At 45.2% G+C, this 27135-nt stretch overlaps 1 protein-coding gene across 6 annotated transcripts in view; it reads right to left on the reverse strand.

The window, feature by feature from the left end:
- Positions 1-8207: 8207 nt before the first annotated feature.
- DGKD (diacylglycerol kinase delta) overlaps positions 8208-27135 on the reverse strand; it is an 80095-nt gene continuing 61167 nt past the window's right edge. For 2 of the 6 annotated variants that reach the window (XM_073360181.2, XM_073360185.2), the window contains 13 exons: positions 26959-27055; positions 25686-25796; positions 24839-24935; positions 23370-23477; positions 21888-22001; positions 21253-21387; positions 17794-17945; positions 16548-16659; positions 16306-16398; positions 15799-15918; positions 15362-15479; positions 13883-14013; positions 8208-12654 (listed from right to left, as the gene is read on the reverse strand). In XM_073360181.2, coding sequence (XP_073216282.2) covers positions 12565-12654; positions 13883-14013; positions 15362-15479; positions 15799-15918; positions 16306-16398; positions 16548-16659; positions 17794-17945; positions 21253-21387; positions 21888-22001; positions 23370-23477; positions 24839-24935; positions 25686-25796; positions 26959-27055 — 1478 coding nt within the window. In that variant the 3' untranslated portion in view covers positions 8208-12564. Of the gene's footprint in view, positions 12655-13882; positions 14014-14447; positions 15480-15798; positions 15919-16305; positions 16399-16547; positions 16660-17793; positions 17946-21252; positions 21388-21887; positions 22002-23369; positions 23478-24838; positions 24936-25685; positions 25797-26958; positions 27056-27135 lie in introns of those variants that run through there. The other 4 variants (XM_073360184.2, XM_073360183.2, XM_073360182.2 and 1 more) reach the window with 4 other exon arrangements.

Consider the following 27135-nt stretch of genomic DNA (forward strand, 5'->3'; position numbering starts at 1 on the left):
CCAGGGACCACCAAAGGGAAAGCAGACTCTGCTGACTCAAGAAGGGATGGAGGAATCCCTAAGATCTGAGTGGGTCTGATCCCAAATCCCAACTCCAAACATCCTCCTGGTATTTGGGGTGATTCAGATCGGGATACAAAAGCCCTGGCCCTGCAATTGGATCCATGCAGCAGGCCGTTGAACCTGGGCAGAGTTACACTGACTTCACTGGGACTCCAGGCAGGTTTAAGGGTCCATCTGTGTAGCTCTGACTGCAGGATAGGGGGCCAAAGTTTTCAGCTGAGCCTTTCTCTACCTAAAACCAGGATGCCATTAGTGTGCCACCTCTGAGATGCAGAAACCTGGGACATCTGGGATGAGCCTGAGCCGATAACACTGGACAGGTTGCCTGGAACAGCTATGTCCAAAAAGGGAAAACCTGGTCAGGTGGCAAGTCTAGTCAGCATAGGACTCAAGAAAGAGGGTGCAAAGATAGCCAGGATGGTTAGTACCATTAGAGGCATTCAAGGAAGCCTAGACTGTTTTAGTTGTAATTTCCATTTTATGGGATACATTTAACATCAAACAATAGCTGCACAAAACCAACAGAGACAACACATACCTGGCAAGGGGCTGAGTTAACCCTGCGGCCAGAACCTTAACCTTTGCATTCCCTGATTTTTCAAAATTTCTGTTGTCCCTAATGGGACACAGTAACAAGTGCAATTGCCTGATCTGACTCCCCTGATGGAAAGACTGATTAATTTCAATGGCCCTGGATCAGCATTGAAAACATTCTGGGCTCTCCTTGTAGTGACAGTTCTAATACTTGACTGTCTTTGTTCATTTGTGCAGCATCTGGCACGATGGGTTCTGGTCCATGACTGGGGCTTCTAGGTGTTACAATAATACAAAAAAAACATCAGTGTATCAAGTACCTGTTGGACTACATTACCCAGAAGTTGGGTGGGTCTTTGTTGGAAGAGAAAAGCATGGTAAAAATCAAGGTACCTGTACTACCTTACAAAAAATATGCCAGATGCATATACTACATGTACTATTGCATGACCGTAGGGTTTTTTGGTTTTGCGTTTAATTAATCTGATAGTTGAAAAGTAGCCCTTTTTTATTTTAACACAACTTATTTGGTGTGGACACCTCTCCAACTGACTGTCTTTTTGGTATCTGGGTTTATGATGTTGAATTCAGTATTTCTGCTGTTTGAATTTTGACCACATCCTATCCATTGATAGTGCAAAGCCAGAAGACAGCCTGCTTAAACGGTCATGTAAAGCATGACCTGGGAAGTGGGGGGAACACTTTGGGTGGGATATTTCAAAGAAGATTAGAGGCCTAAATCTCATTTAATTTTAGTGGCAGCTGGGTGCACAACCACCATAGTCTCCTATGAAAATACTGGAATGATACAAAGTAACCGCGTTTTAATCACATGGTGTGGCTGGAAGCCATCCTTAGTGGTGACTGGTGGATTAATAAGTAGGGGTTGCTTGCACTTTTTTTCTTCTTTCCAATGTATAAAGGTGACCTGAAAGGGTTAGTTTCTTTAGAGGGTTTTGGTTGGTTGCCTTTATTTTGGGGGGACCAGAGGGGGAAGGAGGGATAGTAAGAGATTTTTTTTCTGCTTTATGTTAGAAAGTCATATGCGGTCTGGATTGCAGGAGCCTGTTACAGCTGCAGACCTTGTGAAACAGTAACACCAGCCAAACCGGGAGTGAGGGAAAGGGATTTTTAGTCTGGCTGATTAAAACTCTTGGGTTTTCTTAACAGTTATTTCATTCCAATGGCTAATTAACATTCAGGACAAACACCCTTGCCCCTGGAACCTAAGGCCCTAGCGCTCACAGTAAGCCTCTCCGAGCCTTCCTTGAAGTCCTTGGGTACAACCAGAGAAGAGCAGATTGACATTCCTGTTATTTCTAACATACGGAAACAAATGGTGGTGGTGGGGGGAACACTAAAAAATTCTATGATTTAGGGTTTGCTTTTTAAAAAAAAAAAACGTGTGTGTCATAAAGCAGCAAAATGGGACACAAGCCCATGTTTCGAAAATCCCTTTTGGGTCCCCTCTAAACAGTCTGAGCAGCAATACCTTTCCCTCTCCCATGCTCAGTCTGCCAGCTCTTGGGATGGCGTTTTGCCAGTTCTCCAGCCAGAAGATTGGCCCAGGGCAGGAAAAAATTGGAAATTCTAATGTTAAATAAATAAATCAGAAAAACCTTCCATGCCTCTTCATGAATCCTAGCGACCCAAAAGAGAACACAAACCAATTCCCCCCATGCCCACCCTTTGCAGGTCACCATAAGGCAGCTTTTCTAGGGTCTGCAGCATGCTGGGTGGGACTGTCCATGCTAATTGTCCCCACAGCAGCTCATCCTACTGGGTCTGAGATAAGAGACCATGTCATTGCCACGTCAGAAAGAGGTGGGGCTTCACTGGGTCCCAAAAAAATAAATTCATTTGATGGCCACTGAATATGCTCAGACGTGATTTTTCAATGGCTTATAACGGTTATTCACTCAATTTTTCTGAACCTGGTCATGGGCATTCTCCAGAACAAACACTCTTTGCATGCCAAGGTTCACGGTTCAAGGATCAGCCATTTTTGGAGTTGTGTGAAAAACACTGTGGCAGTTAAAAGTTGAAAAAGTTATTTTTTTCAACTGTCCAAGCAAAGATTTTCCTCGAAGTTTCCATTCAAAAAACAAAAACTTTCAGCTGAGACTATACATGGAGGATTTAGGGTGGGGGAATGTCCAGAAAGTTAAGAGCAAATGAAAACAGAGGCTTATAAATAATACTATTGTATTACTTTAACTACTGTATCAGGTTTGTCCACTCAGCAAACAGCAATATAGTACATGGAGCTGGACTAATTGCCTATAGACAGTGCTCTGTGTTACCGTGAAGGAAACCTGCATTTGATTGGTAATCACATGACCCCCAGGAGCTGAAGATTTAAGAAAACACACCAAATATTTCATGATCTGCGATAAAATCATGATGAGTAGGCAACACTGCTCAAGCTCAAGGGCCAGACAGAATGGCTTGAGTCACAAGAAATGATACAGGTGGGCTCCTAAGGGACTATTTTCCTGTCCTTCTTGGTCAGAAGGATGGTTAACTAAAGTTTGAACTCAGGATGAGAAGAAGATAAAGGGGAATAAAGATATGGATCTTTGGCAGACTGACAGGAAAGAGAGGATCCACAGCAAAAATTAAATAATACTGTAGCGAGAGATCACATTCAGAAGATATTACAAATAGATAAAGGCATTAGAAATAGACATCACAGAGGAAAACAATCCTGTAAAGTGAAAAGGATTATGGATCATAAGATTTCTCAGCTCAAAACCATCCCTTCATGAAGCTGATCTGCAAAGGCAAATGATGGGTTCGGGCTCTGTTGCATAAAGAGAGCTGAGAGGTTTATTTTCCTTTACACTTCCTTTTCTTTCGGTGCTTTTGCACTACGAATATCAAGTCTGGTCTTCCCTGGTTTTTCTGGAGGACTCCTGAGAGTTCTCAAAATGTGGCTCAAGAGTCTCTCTCAGTCCTTTATGGGAGAGGTAGGATTCTGAATCTTTACCAAAGACATCTTTTCTGTCTCAGCGTTTCTCACTGTAAGCGTGTGGGACTCACCCCTGCAGCGCCTCCTGCTGGTGTCCTGGGAATTAGCTCTACTTCCAGCCTTGGAGTGCCCTCTGTAGGCCAGTGTCCCACTTACCCCGGGCCCCCATGTTCCTCCCGGACCTGGTGCCCCTTGTACACCAGGGTGCTGCCCCCTGGCAGTAACCCCTCACTTGCAGGGTCTCCCCTCCCCGGGGAACCCCTACCCTCTATCCCTACCTCGCCTCCATCGTCAGCTACTGCCAGTCACCAGCTAGCCCCCGTACCCTGGGGCAGACTGCAGTATAAGCCACTCATCACAGGCAAGGTTGGGTTTGTACCTGCTGCCTCTAGCTAACCTTGGGCTGTCCCCTGCAACCCCAGTACCTGTTGGGCCTAATACTAGGCCGCAGCCTGGGGATTCCTGGCTGGAGCTCCCCAGCTCCTCAGGCCCTTCCCCAGCCCTGCTCCAATCTAGGTACTCTACTTAAGTCCCTGCAGCCAGGTCCCTCCCTCTCAGAAGCTACAGAGAGTCTTTCTCCTTTTACTAAAGATTTCCCTGGAGAGCCCCTTTATAGGGTCAGCTGAGACTGTTTGGGGCGTGGCCACAGCTGAGGCTGTCTCCCAATCAGCCCAGCCTAAGGCTCCCAGCCCCATCCCTCCAAGGGCTGGCTTTTAACCCCTTTGGAGCTGGAGTGGGTGACCACCCCGCTACACTCAGGGACTTGAGTAAAATAAAAAATGTTCAACAGTCTAAGAATCCCTTTCCCCCTCAATTAATCAGGTTTCACTTGCATGATTCTTCTTGGTATCCTGTGTTCTAGTCATCTAGTCTTAGGAGGTACAGGGTAATAATAATGGCTCGTTCTTATTTAGCACTTTCCATCAGCATATCTCAAAGTGTTTTACATGAGATGTCAATGTCATTATCCCCATTTTACAGATGAGGAAACTGGGGGAAAGTGACTTGCCTAAGGTCACTCAGAGGGCCAGAGGCAGAGCAGGAGTAGAACCCAGCTCTCCTGAGTCCCAGTCCAGTACTTGTAAACAAGACCTGAATTTGCAATGTACAACAAACCCCACAGCCCTCTCAGGGCTTCTTTACCCATGATCAAGCAAAAGGCACGAACACCTTTCCCCTCACAGGTTACTTTTACAAGCCAAGTGCTGATACAGCTCATACAGGAGCAGAGCAGCATGTCCACAGGATCCTACAACTGCCCCTTCAGAGAATGTACCTAGTAGGGAGGCAGGGCAGAAATTGTTCATTCTCTTGTGGCTGAGAACTCCAGCAGGTCATGGCTTTGATTCTAGCACTCATGTTCATACCAGAAGAAGAGCATTTAGATGCTGTGCAGGGAGTAAGTTGGTTATATGACACTCCAGTCCCAGCCTCACACTCAGTTGATTCATGGATATTTGTTCTACAAGGCTGTAGCTGCTGATAGATATTAACAAGTGCACAGAACTAAGAGACTAACAGCCACACCACCGATACTTAGCTATCCACTCCAACCTGACTCATCCCCTCACAAGACTGGTCATCCATTGTATGGACCCACTGCTAAAAACCACCACCAGATTTCCCTGACAAACCACCCCCTCTTCCTCTTCTTGCCACTTGAGGAAAATGCTGAGTCATGCAGTATGTCCTGAGTCAGCCAATATGGGTTCCCTGCTGTCTTTCCCCCCACCATTGTGATGGAGTGCCCATGCCACACAAGGCCCAACAGGTTAAATTAGGCCAATTAACCTATAGGCTGCACCTGGAGGAATGCCAGGGCACGCTATGGCCTAACTGGCAGATGAAGTTGAGCTGAGAGAGGAGTTGGGCTGGGTTTATAAAGTTAGGAAGCTGGCGCCAGGAAAGGGCTGCAGAGAAATAGTCTGCAGTCACTCCCTGGGAGGAGGGAAGTTTGAGCTGGTACACCACGGGGGGAACAGGGGCTAGAAGCTGTAAGAAGTAGTCCAGGGAAGAAGCAACAGGGAAAGCAGACCACAGTTGCCAGTTATAGGGTCCCGAACTGGAACCTGGAGTAGTGGGTGGGCCTGGGGTTCCCCTGCTGGCCACTGGGTCATCAGGGCAGTGCTGGAGAAGGCTGCCTGAGACTGTTGGTGCGGAAGCGCTTGGATACCCCGGAAAGGGGCACTGCTTAGTGACCTGGCCAGAGGACCGAGTCACAAAGAGGCAGCAGCAGCTCCTGGGGTGAGAGAGGGGCTGCAGACTGGGAGAGACAGAGATATGGGGTGCAATCAACAGAATGGGTGTTGGCCTCACAGAGCGAATCCCTAGAACAGTGAGGAGGTGCTGTCCAGTGGTGAGTAGTGCACCCAATCACACACATGTAGATATGTCTCCCATCTGCCCACTTGTTGTGGGGATAGTAATAGTTACCTACCTTGCAGGCTGCTTAGGAAGTTTGTAAATCTTTTGAACTCTTTCGCTGGAAGCTGCTAGAGAAATGCAATGTATAATTACAATGGGGAAAATACACCATGCCAACTCACTAATGTAACTGCTGTTATCAGCACTGCCTCCATCTGCCCACTCAGGAATGAAGGCCTCAAGCCTTTCTACTGGAGCTCCCACTAAGACATGGGTGCCTGGCTACACAATACGCCAGCGGACACTTCCCACAGCAGATGCCTTTTTCATAGAAGAGCACCCTTCAGAGTGCTGGGATGTGGGGAGCCACTTCCCTTCCCTCAGTCACTTCTGGTGCCCTCTAAACCAGTCTGCTTCCAATGCTGCCAACACTGCACGGTGAAGAAGGATCTCCAGGGCTTTCCCTCTCCCCATTTTTCACACCAAGTGAGAGAGAAGGTGTGTGGGATGAGGAGAGGTGGGTAGAGATGATTGAATGACAGAAAACCCATTGTTGCTTCAGAACATTAAGGGCCTTCCCCAGTTCACACTGAAGAGATCTGCTGGGCCATGTTCAGCCATATCAGTGGAGTCAGAGCAGTGCTGAAAGTGGCCCATTATCCCTGATGTGACCACGGCTGCACATGGCAGAGATATGGATATAAAGCTTCTGCAATCCAAAGTAAGAGATGAACTAACCTAAAAATGTGTTTGTCTTAATAGTTTAGCTAAGTGGTAACTCATTTGGTTCATCTCTGCTGGTGTTTGTCTTCTTTGATAGCTCTTTCTATAGCACTATTTACTGCACAGTGACCTAGACTCAGACCTGGGGTAAGTGGTGCATTTCCACTGAAGAGAATGGCTCTTAGGATGCTATTCTGATCTGGGGGTAAGTGGGTGCATACTTATATTAAAATCTTCGTTTTCTTCCCTGTTGTTAAGACTTCGGAGGTTAGTGGATGGAATACAACATAATGTGGTGGCTAACCATTTCTATCTAGCACAAGGGCTACACAACTGCTAGGATTTCTAACATCCCCAATGCATTAAAATTATTCCTCCTTTTCAGTGGAAGGGCTCCAGCAACTTTCATCACTCTGTAATTCTTGCATGTGAAGCTCTGTTTTCCATCTGAAAATATTCATAATTTATTCAAACAAATATTACTGAGTTTCCACTTACTTTGAAATGTTGTTAAACTGTAAGAACTGTGCCCTGAGGTCAGGAATAACTTGTTGCAAGGTTCTTAGTCTTACAAACACATTGATCATTATCTGATTACACAGTTAGAAGGAGAATGGAGTTAGAGTGTGGCCTATGGCATTTCTCACTCAAATCCCTCTAAACTTTTAGGTTTGAAGTTTACAGATTCACTGTGTACTTTTGATTGCAACTGACTTCTACATTTCCTGGGAAGAGAGTATATTACTTCCTTTACAAAGACATTTTCACTTATCTCCTGAGTCTAGAAACTGTTTCCGTAACATGCTGATGATCCAGGAGCCTGTGTGATCAAGTTTGGAGATAAGAGTTACAACAGCAGCTAAGAATTCAAAAAATTTGATGCATACTAGATACTAGATCACAGGAGGGGAATAACCTCTCATGTTTAGGAAGGTGTTGGAATTTCTCTTAGTCACTAAAAACAAATACAGCTGGCACTTGAAAGGGGACCTAAATTCCTCTCAAATCCCCAAGGGGATCTATGCCCATTCTAGCAGTGGGTCTTATATAGGGTGACCAGATAGCAAGTGTGAAAAATCGGGACAGGGGGTGGGGGGTAATTGGCACCTATATAAGAAAAAGCCCCAAATATTGGGACATCTGGTCACCCTAGTCTTATACGCATGGAAACTATGCAGTAGCATTTCCAGTGTTAGAACCAATGCATTTGAAATATTTTTTTCTCTTTACACTTCTGGCTATAGAAACTTGTCTAATAAAGTTCAAATAAATACTTCCTTCTGCACACATTGATTAAGCCAGTGTGATGAGGAACAGCTATAAATTAATGTACACCAATCAGAGCTATGATCTCTTCACTTCCTTGATAATAACGCCACCACTCCCTCCCACCCCACCCCAGAAGCAGCTTTGAACCTCTGAGCTTTTGATGCTATTCAGGATAAAATCATCGTCCCAAAGCAGAGCTTCTTGTTGGGAAAGAGGCAATAAGTGGATGTTGTAGCCCACTTGCATGATGAAGATAACAACAGAGGAATTCTTTTCCGGAAGATCAGAAACAGGTTAGCTTTATATACAAGAACAACTTATTTACAACAATCAACAGCAAACTATGTACATAAAATACAAGAGGCGTTTCCATGGCAATCACTGTATAAATTACGATAATAAATAGGAGGGGAGCAGATCCCATTCTTAAGGCACAAAACCTTCTTTCCAAAACTGTACAGGGATCCAGGTGCTTCCCTATGTTTTTGACAGGATCACAGGAATGGTGTGGACACCCCTGAGGAATAACAGTTGGTAGGCAGCGATACGGACACGTGATTACTGCTGACAGCCTTATAAACAATATTATTTTTCATCTTTCTTTTTTACAGTACACGTTTCTGAAGATACAAATTTTTTTTGTGTAAACAGTCTTTCACTTTATCACACAGCTCATATATGCATCTTTAAATAATACTAAAATAACAAGAGAAGCTTTGGATAAGAGTCGGGAGCAGTCCAAGGAATTCTGGGACTAAGCGGTTCTGTACAGTCTGTGAGGTTCCTAGCTGCAGAGGCGCTTTTCTAGAGAAGGGATCCCTCTACTGAAATCTATACTGACCAAGTCTTCATGGTCTGACAGAACACAAGTCTCCACTAGAGCTAAACAGAATAAATAACACAATGCACCTACACTGAACAGCTGGCACATGCTGTTCTTGGTCAAACGCTTATAATCTAAACACTGTAAAGGAACTCCAGCAAAACAGGTAAGACCATGTTATAAATTAAAACCCTTCCCTCCCCGAGGAGGCCCACACTAGGACATTCCTGATCAGCTCGTGGGCAAATCCTGTTCTAACTCATACTGCATGCAACCTCAAAAACTGAATGGGGCTGAATAGGGTGACAGGGCAGGATCTGCCACCAAGGAGTAAATTTCCACTGCAATGTCTGGTAAACGAGGCACTGAACTTCCATTACTGGTAACAGAAACCACATGCCCAATTTGCCACAGTAAAACACTGCTCCTTCCCTCCTAAATCATTGCCAGGAGAGTGGAGTGACGAGGCAGAAGGTGACCTGAGGCCTTGACACTAGTAGCATTTTAATTACAAGACTGAACTTGTACAAGAGACCTGTGAAGTTCTAACTTCTCCCGAGTGGGTGTTTTGCTTGACAGAGCAGGAGAGTTTTGTTTTTGGCAAGCAGCAGTGACATTTTTTTCAGTCTGGTTTTCCTGAGTTGTCCAAGCCATTTTCTCTCCCACAGAAAAGCTTATCAGATACCAGAGGGACAACTCTGAATAGGTAAGCTAGAACCTCAGTCTGACCAACCAAAGGCATGGAGACATCTTTCACTGATGTTTGACACAAGTGCTCCCATTTTAGACCAAGGGCCTGAGCTATAGAGAGATGGCATTATTCCCAGTGGAACTGTGGTACACCCTCTCTTTAGATATGTACCTCATGCACAGCCAAAGGCACTCGGGTTAAATATAAGATCCCATTCTCTAACTCTCAAAAGGAGGCAGAATGTGTGTCTCCATCCCCATGGGATGCTGCTGGAGGATATCTAATGCAATGGAGAGTGACATTGCTATAAGCGTATTCGGAAAATTCACCAATGAAAAGAAATATATTGGGGTACACAGAGGGAAATAAAGAGTGCAGAGTTTAACTCCTTGACTAAATGGACATATTGCCAAAAGCAGATAAACCAGTGACCTTCAGTACTCCTAGGATAAGATGTAGTTCTAAGTAGTATGTTTGGACAGGAGGGGACCTGCTAGGATCTCACCATCAGTCTGATTAGGAAAAAAAAATACAGAGGAACTGTTCCTATTGAGGCAAGAACTGAATCCTACTGAGGCAAGAACTGAATCCATCCAGAACTAAGTAATGCAAGCATGGTAAGCACACACTGTTCTTCTAACCATGAGACATCTTAAAGAAGCACAGTCAGCAAGAATTTTAAAGAAGCATAGCTAGCAAGAATTGTGGTTCTTTCACAACCTGAGCAAAAAGAGAGAAATCCCCTCTTTCCTTGCTGCATCTTCCTCCACACATGGTACTTCTCTTCCCTGCGGTGTTCTCCTACCTGTGTGTGTATACACTACTACCAATACACACACACTTGCAAATACCACGAAGCAGGCGTCAGTAAGAATGAAAAAGTGCAGCAATATTCTTCATTATGTCCCACGGCTCTGCTTACCAGTGGGTTTTCCTAACACTCACACAGGCCTTGATCAGCACCCAAACAAGCAAATGAAAGCAGCTGGAAGAGAACTTTGGGAAATAAAATTGTCTATGATTCTTACTTGTTCAATGCATTAGGGGATCCAATGCAGTAAGAGGGCTTTGTACTAATAAAGAAAAAAAAATCACTGTGGAAAGGGATGCTAGTGAAGAGTAAGGAGGGAAAAGCTCTTGGAGCAGAGCTGCAAAATTTCCTCTCTCTGCTCCCTCACTACAATGGTTTATATCAGGTGTTTTGCTATGGGAATCAAGCAAGTGTTGCCTTCTCTCCACTCTGCATAAGCAAACCTCAATGTCCTCTGTTCGAAACGGAGATGTGTAGGGAGACAAGAACTGGAGAGAAAACAAGACCCAAATAACCCTTGGGGTAATTCTCTTGAATTCAAAGGAGTTTGCACAAGGGCTGAAATTGGCTCATAGTCTCCTATCACATAAAACATCATGTCTGACACCGCAGGTTCAGTCAACTATACGGCGCTAAGGCAGTTTTAAAAAAAGCCTTATGAAGAACAGGAAAAATAAGTTGCCCTCAGAAATTAAATTGTGTGCCACTGTGTATGTGCCCATTTCCCTGCCTACAGGCAGGGTCAGCCAAGTGCCATTCATTTAAAAAAATAAACACATACAAGAGATGTAATGAAAAAGTCCTCCCCTTTTTCCAGCTTTTTGGTGCTAACTGCCAGCAAGCCCTCTCCCCAATGATAATCACATCAACTGAACTAGGTCCGCTGGGCTTTGGGCTTCGGGCTTCGCCAGTCACTTGACGGAGGTTAGTCAATAAAACAGAAATCTGGAAGCAGTCTATAACCTCTGATTCAGAAGTGCTGATTTTCCCATCTTCCACATGCTGGCATCAGAGGCTAGTTGCCAAAGGGGCATCACTTTTCAACATGATACTCCTCTGCCATGTAACACTAACCCCAGATGCTTCTACAAAATCCCTCAATGTTCCAAGGCACATGGCTCTCTTAGTAGCAGATACAGTACCATGAAGAGTAAGTGACCCTGTTTCCGTTGGCATCCGCCAGCACTGTTGTGAGGGAACAAGGTAGCTTGAGAGAGACCAGGGAGGGAACAGCAGCGCAAAGACTTAAATAGGGGAAAAGATGTAAGTTTCAATGATAGCTTCGTAGCCTTCAAGAGAGGGGAGTGTTTTTTGCCCTTGGATATAAATTAAAGCCACAGGTCCATTCACTTGTGGCCATGGAAGTGGCACTGACCTGAAAAGAAGCCATTCCTAACTGGCTCCAATCTGGTGCCTGACATGCTGCTCCGCTAACAAGGTAGGTTGAATTGTTTCTGGATTCCATTTGGCTAATTTACCCCTCCTGCCCTGAGTGGCTCTTCCCCCCAAGTCTCCTAAAGATGAATCCTGAATGGGTGATTTAATAAGTGAACTGCCTGTACTATTTTTGCTCTATTGTCAAGGGATAAGGGGCTAGCCAGAGAATGTCCTCTGTGACTGGCTGGAATTTTCACCTAACTGCAATGGCTGTGAATTTGGCTGCACCACCATGATTGGCTGAAGAAGAATGACAGACACAGGCCTAGGGTGAGATTGTAGGCTGGTGCAAAAGGCTGTAACCACATGCATTGTTTGTTGCAAGGCATAAGTGACACAGAGAGAATCACTGCAAGGGAAGACTTGCACTGGCTTTGAGCTTCTCTTGCAGGTCACATGCAATTGAAGGATGTATCCAGAAGGGGGCTCCACTAGGTCAAAAGGACAAGCGTTGCCCCATTTGAGCATTATCAGATACAGCTGTCACATACAGACCAGTGGGAGTCTCGGATCTGAAAAGACTATGACTGGCCAATACATCTTTTGCCCTGAATAATTCCAATATGATGAAATCACACACTAAAGGTAGCTGTGTTGCAATTGTCAGTTGTCCTGCATTGTCACCAGAACTAAGACTTTCCATGTCAAAGGACAGGGTTTTTCAAATGGTTGATGAGTTCTCTTCTGGGAGGCTCCACCCCCATCAACAGATAAGGTGCCTCTTGCTGGATGCAACTGTACCCCACATGAAAAAAGGTAGCACCATGACTGGCTGATATGAACTCTGAACAGCAACAGTTTTGAGCATAGCTGCTCTGGGAGGTGAATGCTGTGCAGAAGTTAGGGGGAATGGTAGACACAGGCTGTGAAAACAGAGGCTAAACCTCGCTGACAAGAGTATTCCGGCTCAGCTCCTTGATCCCGTGTAATATCCTCTTCATGTGACCCACTTTGGTCACTCCCAGGTCCTGGAAGAAAAGAGGAAAACACATCTTAGATCACAGAAAAAAAAAGCTAGGCAGCCAATCAACAGTTACGAACTAATCAGTCGATCATGAAAAACAGAAGGAAACCATATAGAAAGATTACAAACCTTACAGTCATATGAATGCTTAAACCAAGCATTGAATGCCTATCAGAGCAAGACAAAGTAACCAACAATCACAGAACTGGAATAAAGCCGGGACTAGCTACAACTGCAAACCACGTAGCCAGCCGCAGATGCAAAGTACATGGCTAGCCAGGAGATCAAACCATGTGCAGAAAGGACTATATATATCCCAGGGAACTAAGTCAGCAGCCAGCCACAAAACACATAGGTAAAGAACACAACTAGGCACAGATCACACAGAATAACTATAGGAACACTCAGATACCATGCACAGAAATCACAGAAAATAGTTAGAGATCATGCACAGGAGTCATATTATCACTCGTATATCACATTAATCACTGTACACACAGAACACAAGGCAAGTCACAAATTAAAATACTATGGACATTCATTTATCACACATAACTCATGGGCCACAAATACTCTTGTATCACATGCAAGTCACATAATCAGTCACCGATCTTCATAACTTCCCTTCCCAGAAAAAGCTTCTTCTGATGATGGGAGAAGCGCTGTGAAGTTTTGCAGAGTGGGTCTGCGGTACTGTTTTCTCTTCTCTAAGGATATGACTGGCTATTCAACAAGCAATATAAGTAACAAGTCTCTGTCCAACTGTCTCATCTAAGACTATGATTGTTTCTTTTTAAAAGCAAATGGAATGATCTGCAGGCCCTCAAATATAGCCACACACTCAACTCCAACTAGCCCAAATCATGACTGATTCTGTAAAGGAGTGAGAGTGAGCTGAACATTGAAATCCTTCTGCTCCACAGTGCTTCAAAATAAAGAGATTCTCAACAACAATGACTAGTTTGGGTGTTGGATTGGACCACAACTTTAGGAAACTGGGAAAGAGTTGGACTGTTGCCCTATGGGCTAATGGCTGACTATTTATGCTAGCTTCCTACTATACATTTTAATTAGGTGACCTGAGAAAAGAGTAAAATGAGGCCATGATGAACCCATTCATCTAGCCAAAGCCACGGGGAATGGATGGTATGCAGGCCATTTCCAAGCACATTCAGCACAGAAGGCCATGCAGATGCAGCTGGCTATTTCTGATGAGCTGATCTTGAAAGTACCTTGAGGTCCCGCCGTTCGAGATGCAGGAGCTCAGAGCCCCGGACGTCATGCCGGATGAAGATATCCTTATACTCACAAAGACTGAGATGCTCAAGCCAGGCCGCAACCTCCTCCGTTCCCCAGAGCTGAACTGTCGGAGATGGAAAAGCAGGAGTGCATTGAGTACCCAGAAGCCCAGAGGAAAGAGAGAGTGAGAAAGAACACCAACAGTATCCAAAACCAAAAGGAAAGCCAAGGGAGAACGTCAAGCAGCATCACAACCCCAAATGAGGGAGAGGAGGACTGACAACAGGAGCTACAATCCCAAACAAAGAAGGAGGTCAGATTAAAATCAGAGCCATTCTCTTAAGAAGAGACTAGATGCAATGAACCATGGGGGTCTGTTTATGTCCATGTCCAGTCACTACCTTGCTGTGACTGAAACTTTACCACCATGTCTAATAAGAAACTCAGTTTCCCTCCATTTAAAAAACAAAACAGCCATGCAAAATGTTTAGGAGAGAATCAGACACAGGTTAACTTTCTATTGTTCTTTTTGAGTAAACAGTGCATACTGGCACTTACATTACATAGGTTCCTTCTACGTTCATGGCTCATCAAGTGCTTTCTAGACAAGATGGTAAAATCTCCCTCTGATGTGGGAGGGAGGACTGGCAATGAACACAGGAGGACCTCCAGCTTCCAGACTAGTCTCTAAATAAGAGAAAGAAAAGTCCCCACGATCCCAGCGGAAAGAGAGGTCATGGAGGAAAGAGTGACAGGACCCACAATTCCATGGGAGAGGACAATACCCACAGAACAAGTAGTACTCTCAAATTTTAGTGGTAGAGAGTTTTCATAGGTAGAATATAAACCAAAAATCAACTAACACAATTGGAGAGAAAGTGTTCTGATACCAGTCAATTGTTGATTTCATGGGCCAGTTTTTATCATACTGACCAATAGGATTAGAGCTCAAGGTGCACCAGTGGTGATGCAGGATCCCCAGCCAATTAGACATGAGACTTGATTAAACCCTGGGGGCGAATCAATGAGAGAAACATCATTAACCACATCAGGGAGCATCAGCAATGGGAGGACTGGAGTTACGCAGACTTGGGCCCCACAGTCATTTTGATAGCTAAAAGCCAAAGACCCTCAAGTCCACTCCCGCAGCCCTCCCAAAATATTCCAGAGAACAGTCCAAGTCTTGGTGGACCTCTTCGGAGGGTGCCATCAGTTAGTCTTTGGGAATATCCGCTCAGTGCAGGGTGTTATGGTTCAGAGAGAGCGCACAGAAAAAAAGCTACTTTGCTAAGTGAAAAAGAAACACACTAAACAGAATGTGAGTGTAATGTGTGAGTAAAAGTACATGAAAGGAAAAACAGAGGAAAGAGAAAGACACAAAATGGAGACACAGGCAGAGGAGGGGAAGAGTGTGTGTGTGTACAAACAGGAGATGTAGGGGCACACAGAGTGAATACACAGCCAGTTGGTACCAGGCAGTCCCATGCTGCTACGAGTCTCCTTATTCTTGTTGTTTTTCTCCTTTTTAAACTTGGTCACCAGCCGAAATTTGCCACTGCGGCTGCGTTTGGAATAATCCAGCATCTGGTTCTGCAGAAACACACAGGGAAATCAATGAAACTTATGTCTCAAATCCATACTGTCTGATGAACCTAGTACCTAGTTCAGCTCAGTCCTTGTAGAGAGGAAAGAGCTTCCAATCTCATGGTCAGGAAGGGGAAGAAAAATGGTCAGCTCCATGTCAACCCAGGGACCTCTGGCAGTAACTTCATGGAGTTTTCTCCTGAACTGATTCTGTCTCACACCTGTGACCTACCCACAGGAAGTCACTGAAGCAAGATGAGCAGAGCTAACTAACGAGGACAGCACCTAGGGAAACTGTTTTGCTTCTGTGTTTGAGAGTTATTACCTCTTCATCGCTGGGCTCCATGAGTTGCCATAGCCAAGGGATGTCTGCTAGCTTCCTCAGCTGAAGGTCCATGTCTGTCAGGGCTGCTAGGAGCTGCTCCTTCTGTGGAGGATCCAGCTGCTGCATCAGAGACAGAACCAAAGGCAAACAGCATTCAGAACCACGAAGTGGAATGCAGAGCATGTTATCTCCTTCAAGATATTTTTAAAGAAACCACATATCAAGACATTCCCTTCTAGACCATATTAAGTTTCCTCCCTCTCAAGGAACCAGAGCTCAGAGCTAACCAGCCTGATCTTGTTATATAATGCATAACGTTACCAAACTATGGAGGCAATGGATGGCACAATTTGTTTAAATCCCCCTGGTAAAGTTCGCACTGACTTGTTACAAAGCCAAAAGAGTTCAGAGGCCAGCAAGATCTTGTCTTCATGCCATGGCCACAGTAAGAGAACAGACTGAGGGAAAATACCTCCAAGCCATTCCCTCCTGTTTATCCTTCCTTACCAGTGCCATCTTGCCAGCCAGCAGAAGCTCTGTCTCACTATGCAGGGCTTTAACATTATTCACCATCTCTACAACCAGGCTGCAGTTCAGACCCTGTGGCAACAACAAACATGTGTAAGGGCCAGAAAACACAGCACTCAAATGGCTAGAGGGAAAGGAGTCTCAGAGAAGCGAACAAGAACAAAGCAGAAAACAGTCACAAAATTGCAGCAAAGCTTAAGAAACAAGCTGCCTAGCAGTACCTCTGTCGATTTGGATTTGGCATATACTTTGTCCATAGATTTGGAGCTGGCATTGACTGCATGAGCAAGTTCCTGTTCCATGTCTTGATAGGACTGGGCTATTTCCCGAATGCTGTGGAGAGAAACACAGACCATGTCAGCTGATCCTCATTCTTTTCTATTCCAATGCCATTCTGGGTGCTGAGGCTATGGACATAGCAGCATGGCAGTGCTCATGTAGGTAATCTGAACTCTGCCAGATCAGTTCCCATCCAGGTGATCTGCCATGGATAGGGCAAGGCAAACGAGGCATTCTTTTTATATGATCTTATAAAAGTAGCACAAGTCTAACCCTGGCACGTTTTACCAAGTCATAAGCAAGAAAGAGCAGCCCAAGGACAGCTGAGCTGATTGCAGTACCTGTACTTGTATGTCTAAAGGGATTTTTGAAAGAATACACTAATTTGTACGCTTTGGCACTAAATTGTGCCTGAAAATGAATATACACATGCAATTACTTACACCAGTGCAGGGCATGTGCACCCAACTCCACATGTGCACATTCTTTTTTGCAAAGCACAACTCAGGGCTAGAGTTTAAAATATGGCCCTATACTACACGTAGGTTGTGATTTTAGCAGCCGCTATGCACAGGGTAGTTCACAGAAGACTTCTGTGGTGTTCCACTCTGTGCATTTTCTCCTAAATGCTAAGAGCAGTGAGCAGGACACCTGCAAAAGGAGTGCAAGTGTGCGTATTGGTACGGAAGTCCTCTTTCACCAATCTCTGCTGTGGCTCTGGGTTAAAGGTCCCCAGCAAGTCGGGCTTCTTCCCTGAGAAGCAGCTGTTTCATTTCTGACAAATTCACTGGCAACATCTAGGGCTAGAACAACAGATGAATCTAAGTCCCCACGTTCTTTAAAAATATAAAATTAACCTCAGCCTGAAAGAAAGAACAAAGGGAGCTGTGTTTGTTTGTGCCAGGACTGAATTTGGTCCACAGTGACTGAAAAAACTTCACTTTGTAGATTTAAATTCTGGTGCAGCTACGGTCGTGCAGTGAGCGGATGAAATTATACATTGCTCTAGGCTATTCCCAAGGATACAGACAGCACTGCAGGTGATCAGACAAGACAGACAGCTCTGGAAGGAAAGGGAGTGTGACAACGAGCAACACACTCAGAAGCCAGGAGGGGGCCTCATGAGCCCAGAGGAACAAGATGCCAGAGTAGGGCTGTGAGCCCCAGGAAAAGAGAAGCGGGTCTCACCTATGAATCAGAGCTCCTGCTGCTTGACCAAACTGGTTAATCTGGGTGGATTCTTCTTCAGACATGATCTCCGGGTGCAGGGAGAAAGAGGAGGGCCGGGGCAACTCACACTTCTGTTTATCTTCCCAGGACTTTAGGGTGCTCTCAAATGCCTACAAACAAGTAAAATGCACACAAAATTACCTTGCAAATCTCCCAGAGAAAGCATTTCAACGTTTACTCCACCAGCCTTCCCACAGGGCCTATGTGTGCCTGTATTACAGGCAGGGCTGGCAGCACCACCAATTATGAAGGTTGCTTGACACACCCCGTTATAAGACCCTTCTGTTTTCAGTTGCCTACAACTGTGACAAACATTTGGGCTGAAATTTCCCATGCTGGACGTTTGGCTCAGGCTCATTACTTTTTTTTCTGTGTTGGAAAATTTCAGTCCAAACAGTTCAGATGTTCCTGAGAATGAGTTCAGGGGAAAATGGCATTGTTTTGGCAATGTCAAAAAATTGTGGTCACCTTTTCTTGGAGAAGCTTTAGCATCCTCATGCTTTGGAGCAGGGACTTGAAATTTGGCAATGGGTGGCCTTTATGTAAGGAACGGGCATTTGGCTTTCCCCATGAAAATCCACACAGATTTGGCCAAGTTATAAGCCTTTTAAAAACTACAGTTCGCGCATGCTCAGTAGAAACTTGCTAGAGCTTGACAGGTGAAGTCCTTGAAGATTCCATCCACACTGGGCATACTCCAACTTGGGGATGAGCAGGGCTTTCCCTGGGGCCAGGCATCAGAATGGAGAGCAGGGAGTGACCCCACCCTTGCTGGCAAGGCAGCATGGAAAAAGGCTAAAAATGTGGGGCTAGAACATGACCTCAGGGGGTAGGGTATTGAAGGGGGCTAGGGTGGAGGCTGGAGACAGGTCTGGGACAGGTTGGAGGCGATTGGGCAGAAGGGATCAAGCTCAGGAGAATGAGCAGAAGAGTCAGGGCCCACTAGAATACACTCCCATCCAGAGCCTGGAATGGAACCCAAGACGGAGTTTCACCGTTTCTCTGCTGTCAACTAATACCTATGAAACCCACTACCAAACTGTCTGTCCATCTCCCTCTCGTGCTGGTCCATACAGAGGATGACAACCTACTATTGCTATCAGTTACTCTGTTAGCTCAAATGGCAGAGGTCTAGGTGATGAATCTGAAGTTTCCAACCCTGCTGATGACCCATGTAGGTGTCAAATACTAGAACAGTTTTTCCAGTTTGCTTTAAAAAAAAACAAACAAACAAAAAACAACAGGAAATTACACACACAAAACTACGTTAAAAGAACATGAAAAGTCAAGCATTCAGAAGTTAGAATTAAGGTTGCCTGTACCACCTTAGTTTGCCCTCCCTTGTGTATATGTATTATGATACAGCCTTTAATTACATGATCACATACTAATTTTCCACAGGACCATTTCTCTGCTTCATTCAGTGCACAAGATGGGCCTGCTCTGGGAATGACGCAGTATTGTGTAGAAAAGAAGACTTGTCTGTAGGCCCCCTACTTTATTTGTTGCAGAAGTTGGAAAGTGTGTACAGAATGAAACAAGGGACTGCAGGAAGAGAAAGGACAGTTTCACAGTTAAGGGAGCTGAATGTCACTCTGGAGAACTGAATTCTAGCCCTCTCTTTGCCACAGAGTTCTTAGCTGATGCTGGGCAACTCACTTAAACAAAACTTTTCATAGATGACCACTAACAGTGTTCTCCTCATTTTCTGAGTGACCAACTTGGTACCTTGGAGTCTGCTTTGCAGAAGGGTTGAGCACTCAGAACTGCAACTGAAGACAGTGGGAACAGGGCTTTGAGCATAGAAAGTGCTACAAATGCTAAGCAGTCTGAAGAAAAATCAGGCCCCAGGTGTCTCAAATTGGGCACCCAAAATGAGTGGACACTTTTGACTGTACTCTCTCCATGCCTGTGCTCCCAGCTGTAAAACAGGGATGAGACCCTCTCACCTTGAGGGGGTGCTATGAAGATAGAATGATTAATGTTTGTGAGCTCTCAAGTGGTATGCACCATAGAAAATCCCATGAGGAAATTGACACTTCTCTCTTCAGAGCAGGGTGTGAATAGTATGCAGTGAACAAAAGGGTCACCCACTTTGTTGCTGCTGTAGGCCAAGATCATCACAGACACCAGGGACTCCAGGCACTCTTCCACTCTCCCCTCTCCCTCTATTTAAGGGACTCTCTGCAACCACTTTTGCCCCCATATGCCAGGGGCTTTGTGTGTCCGCTATGTTCCCCTCCCCCATAACATAATCCCCCATTCTCTCCCCCACAATGCCAGGGGCTCTGTGCACCCCCCATCTGTCACATGCCTGGGGCTCTATGTGCCCCCCATTCCACCCCTGCCAGAGGTTCTGTGTGCCCCCCATTTCTTCACTGTCCCCTTCCCCCTTATCATTGTCCCCCACTGTCTTCCCATGCCAGGGGCTCTGGGCAACCCATTCCTCCTTCCCCCATCCCACTGGTTTTGTGTGCCGTCATTCCCTGGTTCTCCCAACACACCCTTCCCCACCATGTCATGAGCTCTGTGTGCCCCCCACACCAGGGGATGTGTTTGCCCCCTCCATTGCCTTTTCCCCCATACTAGGGTCCTCCATTCTCCCCACAGCCTAGGACTTCTATGTGCTCCCCATCCCCCCATTCTTATATCTTTTATTTTCGTCAGGGATAGAAAACATTCAGGAAGTCAAAATTTTAATCCCTATTGAGAGGATGGGCAGAGCTCACATGGGGAGTTTTCTTACGCTGGAAGGTGTCAATGGCTGGCCTCAATGGTCTATAGTCAGTGTTAGAGCTGGCTGGCTCAAACTGCTGAGTCTGCTAACCAGATGCCAGGGGCTCATTTCCTCCTTCCAGTTTTCCTCCAAATCACTGGTGTTCTGGACAATGATGCCTAGAACATTCCCTCAAATTCTGGAATTGATCAGGTGCAGCATTCAAATATTATCACGTTACAGACAGAGAAATGCCTTTCAGTTGAGTGTAGGACCTTGCTTCGCTTGCCCAATAAGGCCTGGAACCACACACTGAACAACAAGGAGAAAACAAAACATTGAATAGCTCTTCATTAATTGAGTCTCATGCATCCAGTGCACAGAATGAGGCAGGCGTCCTGCGGAAAAAATAGTATGTGATCATGTCATTAAAGACAGTATGCATACACACAAGGGGGCCAAGGTAAGGTGGCATGGCCAACCTAAATTCTAGCATTTCCTGTTTTCTGAATGTTTGATTTTGAAAACTTACCAATATTCTTTTAACAGTGTATGTGTGTGTATGTAAGAGTATATACTGCACACCTGATATGTATGTGTCTCTCTACAGTCTTTCAGGTTATTGCATTCCTCTCTGGGGTATATATGGTGTTAAAGAATGTCTCTCTTGTACATGTACTGTACGGCAGGGTTACTCTTACCCTGTCTCTAGTTAGCGTCTGTGCCCTGTTCTTATGAACAATCCAAATATAACCAGGGGGTTGAATCCAGGCTTCTCCGTCCACTTGTACAGGCACTCCCTCATCTCCCAGGATTGCTATCTTCACAGTCCGGCACTGCGAGAAATGAATGTATTAAATGGGTCCCAAAATAAAAGTTACCAAAAGACAAGAGGTGTTGTATACATTTCCTCTCAAAACGTTTCCCTGTGTCTGACAGCCTTGTTCTAACTGCTGCTGGTGGGGCTGGACCACCTGATTCACACACACAGTTCTTCCTGTGCAGGGCAAACTCCCTTGGGGCCCTGGCATCCGGTACATCATGCCTTGGGTTATCTGATGGACTGCTGTTCTAGTCAGTGTTTCAACTGCCACAATCTATCCAGATCACAGCAAACAGTGGAAAACCACCCCATGCTCGATACCATCTGAAGCTACTAGCCCTGATCCCTGCAGGCCCCCACATCAGGACTAGGGGAGTCTAAGAGCCACAGGCTTTGCATTCTCTGCCCTGTTGGGACTGACAGCAAGCAGAAACACATCACAGCCTTCAAACCAAGTGTTCTGGGTGGGGGAGGCATAAGGTTGGCCAAGGAGCTCACAAAAGCAACAGATACCTGTGCAATCCGGTGATGCTGTAGATTAATCACTCGTGATACTGCCATCTGCATGCTACCAAACACGGCTACCACCTCCAAGATCTTGTCATCAAAGGAAGGGGCTGTAAATGTCTAAGCAGACACAAGGGGAGAGAGAATTCAATTCACATATTTCTCTGTGTTAGAAAAAGCTTCCTTCCCTCCCATGAATGGACATTTGTGACTTTCTCTTTTGCTGTTTATTCGCTACATAATTAACGATGATGCTACAATATGGATTCTGAAGTGATCCAGGAAGGAGAAAACGTAGCCGCAGTATTCCCAGTGGGCTTCCAAAAGCAGCTAAAGGATCATTTCTGCACACAAGCCTCTATACAACATTATTCTTACACTTGATTATCTCCATTGTTTGAAGGTCAAAATTTTGGCGCCTCATGCAAAGCCCACTGAAGTTTATGGAAAGACTGCCCTTAGCTTAAATTGGCTTTAGAGCAGGCCTTTTGAGTGGAGAGGAACAGGGGGGCATCTCAGAGCTCATCTATTGCGTTTCATGAAAGTCAGAAGGATTGGAATAGGATCTAACTCCAGTCTGAACCCCTGTGGCTGACAAATTGCTGAAGTTTGACTTTTGGGTACTGTGACAAAGCTCTGTCCTTGCTTCCGTGGGTCCCGTGTTTCCTGGCGGATTTCGCTAGCCTCAGAGGCTCACTGTGACCCTCCATGTAACCCTTCTTTCTCTAGAGACAAGGGTCACAGTCTACTGAGCCATTTTCATCATAAGCCAGCAAGGGAGGTGAGGAGAAGTTATCCTTCCTTGCACAGTCTCTGTTGTCTCCCAGTCTCAGTGATTAATCAGGGGCAAAGGTGGGGGGGAGCCCGGGCCCACCCTCTACTCCGGGCTCCAGCCCAGGGACCCTAATAGTATCAGCTATGGTAGCTGACCTTTTAGAAACATGACATGTACAATTCCCTGGGCTACTTCCCCCACAGCAGCCCTCACTTCCTCAAGCTCCACTTCACCCTTACCTCAGGGCCTCCTTCCTTACGCCTGATATGGTGTGTACTATACAGTCTCTCCAACAGTGCAACTTCCTCCCACAGCTCCTGACATGCACACCCACCTGACTAACTGGGAGGCTTTTAACTAGTTTCAGCCAGCCCCTGATTGGCTTCGGGTGTCCCAATCAACCTAACATTCTCCCTGCCTTCTGGAAAGTTCTTAATTGGCCCAAGGGGTCTTAATTGACCTGGAGCAGCTTCCATTTCACTTAACCTGGTACCAGGGATTTGTTTAGCCTGGAGCTAATATATCTATCTCCCACTATTTTTCTATAGACATCTGGCCTTGCCCTGTCATAGTACCCACACATTTCACAGAGAAACCTCAGCCAGATATGCTCTTGTTCCAACCGTCAGATCTCAGGTGCTAATGGTGCACTCAACAGTAAATACTGAAGAAATTTGTTGCATTCCCATTTGCCACCTTCAAGGAATACTCACATCATCTTCTTTGGTGCCTCCCCAGAAGTTAGTGCCTCCAGCATAGCTGGGAATGTTGAGTACAGCGATCCCCTGAAGACTGGGCAAAGGGATCGGACGCCCATCACACTGCACAGAATAGAAGATAATGTCACATTTATAGCTGTGCTGATGTTAGCAGGCAGCAATTTTAAAGCATCTCCAGATTACTCAGTCATCACTAGGCAGACTGCTGAAGAGAGCAGAACATTTTCCAGATACTGTCGAGGGCACACTCACTGGGCTGGCACTGAAGCATACTGTCTGCATAACTGGATGAGTTCCCAGGACTACTGGCCTTGTCTACACCAGGAAATTACATCATGGTATAACATCAGGGCTCAAATAGCTGGTACATGCCCATATGCTATCCCGGCACTTCTCTCAGTGACTGGCTTGCTCTCCAGAATCTCAGCTTTTATTTAAAAAGAGAAAGCGAGTCTCCAGCCAGTATGGTGGCAAAAATAACACGCAAAACTATGAGCCAAGAGTATTTGATGCAGACAGGAATAATAGCTCTTGGGGTGAAGAAGAGCCCCATTCATTTCACTGAGATGTTAACTCTCAATGCCTATTGATGACAGTTTCAATGGCAACATTAATTACTTCATTCCTCAGGTAAGAAAGAAGGGGAAGGGGCACAATTTTCTGTGAGTGCTGTTTCATTCTGGTGACATATGCAGGTACTGTTTGGGAGATACCACCCCTTCTTCCCACTAATCAAGCATGAGCCATGCTCTAGAAATGTAGCAGAGCTCATGGACACATTTAAGCTCCAAGGTGTGTGTGTGTGTGTGTGTGTGGGGGGGGGGGGGGTCCAGCTGAGAGAGCCTGGTGGAGCCAATGGCATTGCGATCTCACTTTGAACATCTGCACAATTTGCTGTGAGTGGCGTTGCATTTTGACAACTCATATGGATGGAGCTAATGTTTTGGGGGAAGCCTGGAAAAATATCACCATTTTCTTCCCCAATCTGACCCCCATAGAACATGTCTTAACTAATACGATGTTAGACAATCAGAATAGATAAGGACAATGGTGTTTACAGGAGATACAATGTCAAACACAACAACCCTTGTCCTATGCTGAGGGTCTTTGCTCAACAGCGTGTTAGTCAACATTTTCTAAAACAATGTAATTTCCTATCACAAGAATGGAAATATCTTCCTAGTACCAGCAAAGGCTACTTTCATCAGGCTGAGGGTTGATATAGGCTAACAGTGCAGCGGGGTGGGGAATCCCAAGGACTGAAAATGGAAATATTCCTCTGGAATCAACAGGTTGGGTCAGATTCAAGGTGACTGACGGAGATGCTGGAAGGGCTTCATGTATTCAGTTAAAGACTGATAAATGATGCTAAAATAAATGTCGCAATCAAAAGCAAAAAAATAAAAATTGACTGGGATGGGAGAAGGAGACATTTAACCACATAACAACATTTTCTTTCTCACCTCCAGCAAGACTTTTTGCTCCAAGTTCTTGTATGTTCTGTGTAGCAGCTCCTTGGTCCCGAGCACTCCATACCACATCATGTTTTTAGTACGACTTCTTAGAGGGACAAACAAAGGTACAAGAGATACAACAGTCAGCATGAAGCACCGTCATTTACTGTCTGATTGTGAGAAAAGATTATTTCAATGATACCTCCCAACCCCCTAAAAATAGGAGTCCTCCTCTTTCAGAAGAAAGCAGCACTGGAAATTGCCATCCTTTGTATTCTGAAAAGAGGCTGCCCTTGGAAAAAAATGAAACAGGAATTAGGGATGATTCACTAACATGAGCTGTCAGAAATATGTGCAGATGCTCCCAAGAGGGAAATGCAATCAGTCACACACATCACTGAGCTAAGGGTGTTGCTGAATGTTGCTCAGGACAGAGAAAACCCATTAACCGCAGGTTGTTTGAAGGACCCTGTCTTTATACAGGTATCCTGAAGACCGTAGAACTACAGGCCTGATATATAGGGCAGGGTGCGGGCTTAGAATGGAGTTCCATGGCATTTGGAGTTGGGACACAATTCTTTCGAAGTTAAAAAGCAGCCATACGAGAAAGGCTACTAGTGAGGTCATGAAGTAAATGCCTGAACCACTGCATCCAATCCATATCAGAGCTAGCTACTTGGATCTCCCATGTTATCTACAATGTCTTGAATTAGGAAGTAATCAAGGTGAAACTACTCATGCCGGTTTCAGATGACCAGCTTCAAGGTGTCATAGTAGATTATAAACTGTAATTACTTCTGATGCAATCACTGTAGACCACAAAGACCAAAATCTGCCTCCCAAAGAACTGACCTACCTGCACTTCTCTGGGTGCTCATCACGTTTGTTGTTGAAGTCCAGAGAGATCTTTGCATCCAATCCAATTCCAAAATAATTATTCATGACACACTTCTCTGTGTAACACTCTCTGCCAAGTTAAAGAAAAACAATTTTTGTTAAAGTGATCCACATCTCCTGACACACAAATGGTTGAAAAAAAGAGGAGGAGGCCAGCAGGATCTTCTGTACTCTAGTGAGAGCTGATTCGACTACTCCATAAGAAACTTCATAAAGAGCAGTCTGGACACACTGTGTGGGGGTCAAAGGACCTGTAAATTCTGATAATCCCTAACCATGGACTCTGCAGTTGAATCCACTCCTGTGCCACAGAATTGAGCTCAAGAGTCTACGATTTCATTTGGAAAATGTTACATTTCTATCCCTTATGGCTGTGAAGAAAATCTCACAAATGTGGGCAAAGTGTAACTGACAAGGTGGTATCTGCATGATTCAGCAGAGCCTGAAACAATAACTCAGTGTGGTCAACTGCTCAGCTCAGTGGGGTGGAACCTAATGATGATGATTTAGATGTCTATACTTATCTATTTTATTGCTAAATATTTGATTGGAAACATCCAAAAAATGGGTTTATCTCACAATTCCAACCCCTTTCCCGCTCCCTTTCTGGACACCAAAAGGCCCAAACATCCCGTTAGCCACAGCCGAACCGTTCAGTTTTCCCTCTGTACAGCTTCGTCAGACATAGCCAATACAACCATCTGCAGCACACCGATCGAAAATTTAGGGTCACAGACAAATGAATGTGATTTACTCTGGGGACAAACACCATAGGGGCATTGCATTTGTCACTTTCACAGCTCAGTCAGTGAAAAATGTGTCATTTTTGTGTTTGCATGAAGCTGCTGCAGACTTTACAGACTGCTGCAGAATCGAAGGGACCTTATTGGAGAATTCAGGTCTAGCTTGTTGAACAGCTAGCTGGACCTTGCCCATATCACTCTAACTGGGAGAGGGAGACACTCCCTCATATCCACAGGTCCTGGGAGGAGACTGGCCTTGGTTAGATTCTCTCACTAGAAGCCACATATCTTCTGCATTTACTCCTCAGGCCCATACATCTTGATAACTGACATCCAGCATGGGAGGGCTGATTTACACATCTCTTCTTCCCGGCGCCGCCTAAGTCCCCAATTAACTCACAAAACCAACCCTCTTCCCTCACCACAATGTAGGGACACAGAGGTTCATCTGGAACCATGCATTCCCGTCTAGCTCCTCTGCATACTCACAGGTTTTCTGGCTCAGAGTTAAAGGGATCTGCACTGATCAACAATCGGCTGATGACAGAACTCCCAGGCAGAGAACCAGACATACCAGCACGAATATCTGGGGGAGAAAATAAAGAGGGAATAGTATGTAGGGCATCTCATGGAGTTTATTAAATATGGAGGACAGAGCATGTTAAC

The sequence above is a fragment of the Lepidochelys kempii genome, chromosome 9 (genome assembly GCF_965140285.1).
Source record: "Lepidochelys kempii isolate rLepKem1 chromosome 9, rLepKem1.hap1, whole genome shotgun sequence".
In the NCBI taxonomy this organism is placed as follows: Eukaryota; Metazoa; Chordata; order Testudines; family Cheloniidae; genus Lepidochelys; species Lepidochelys kempii.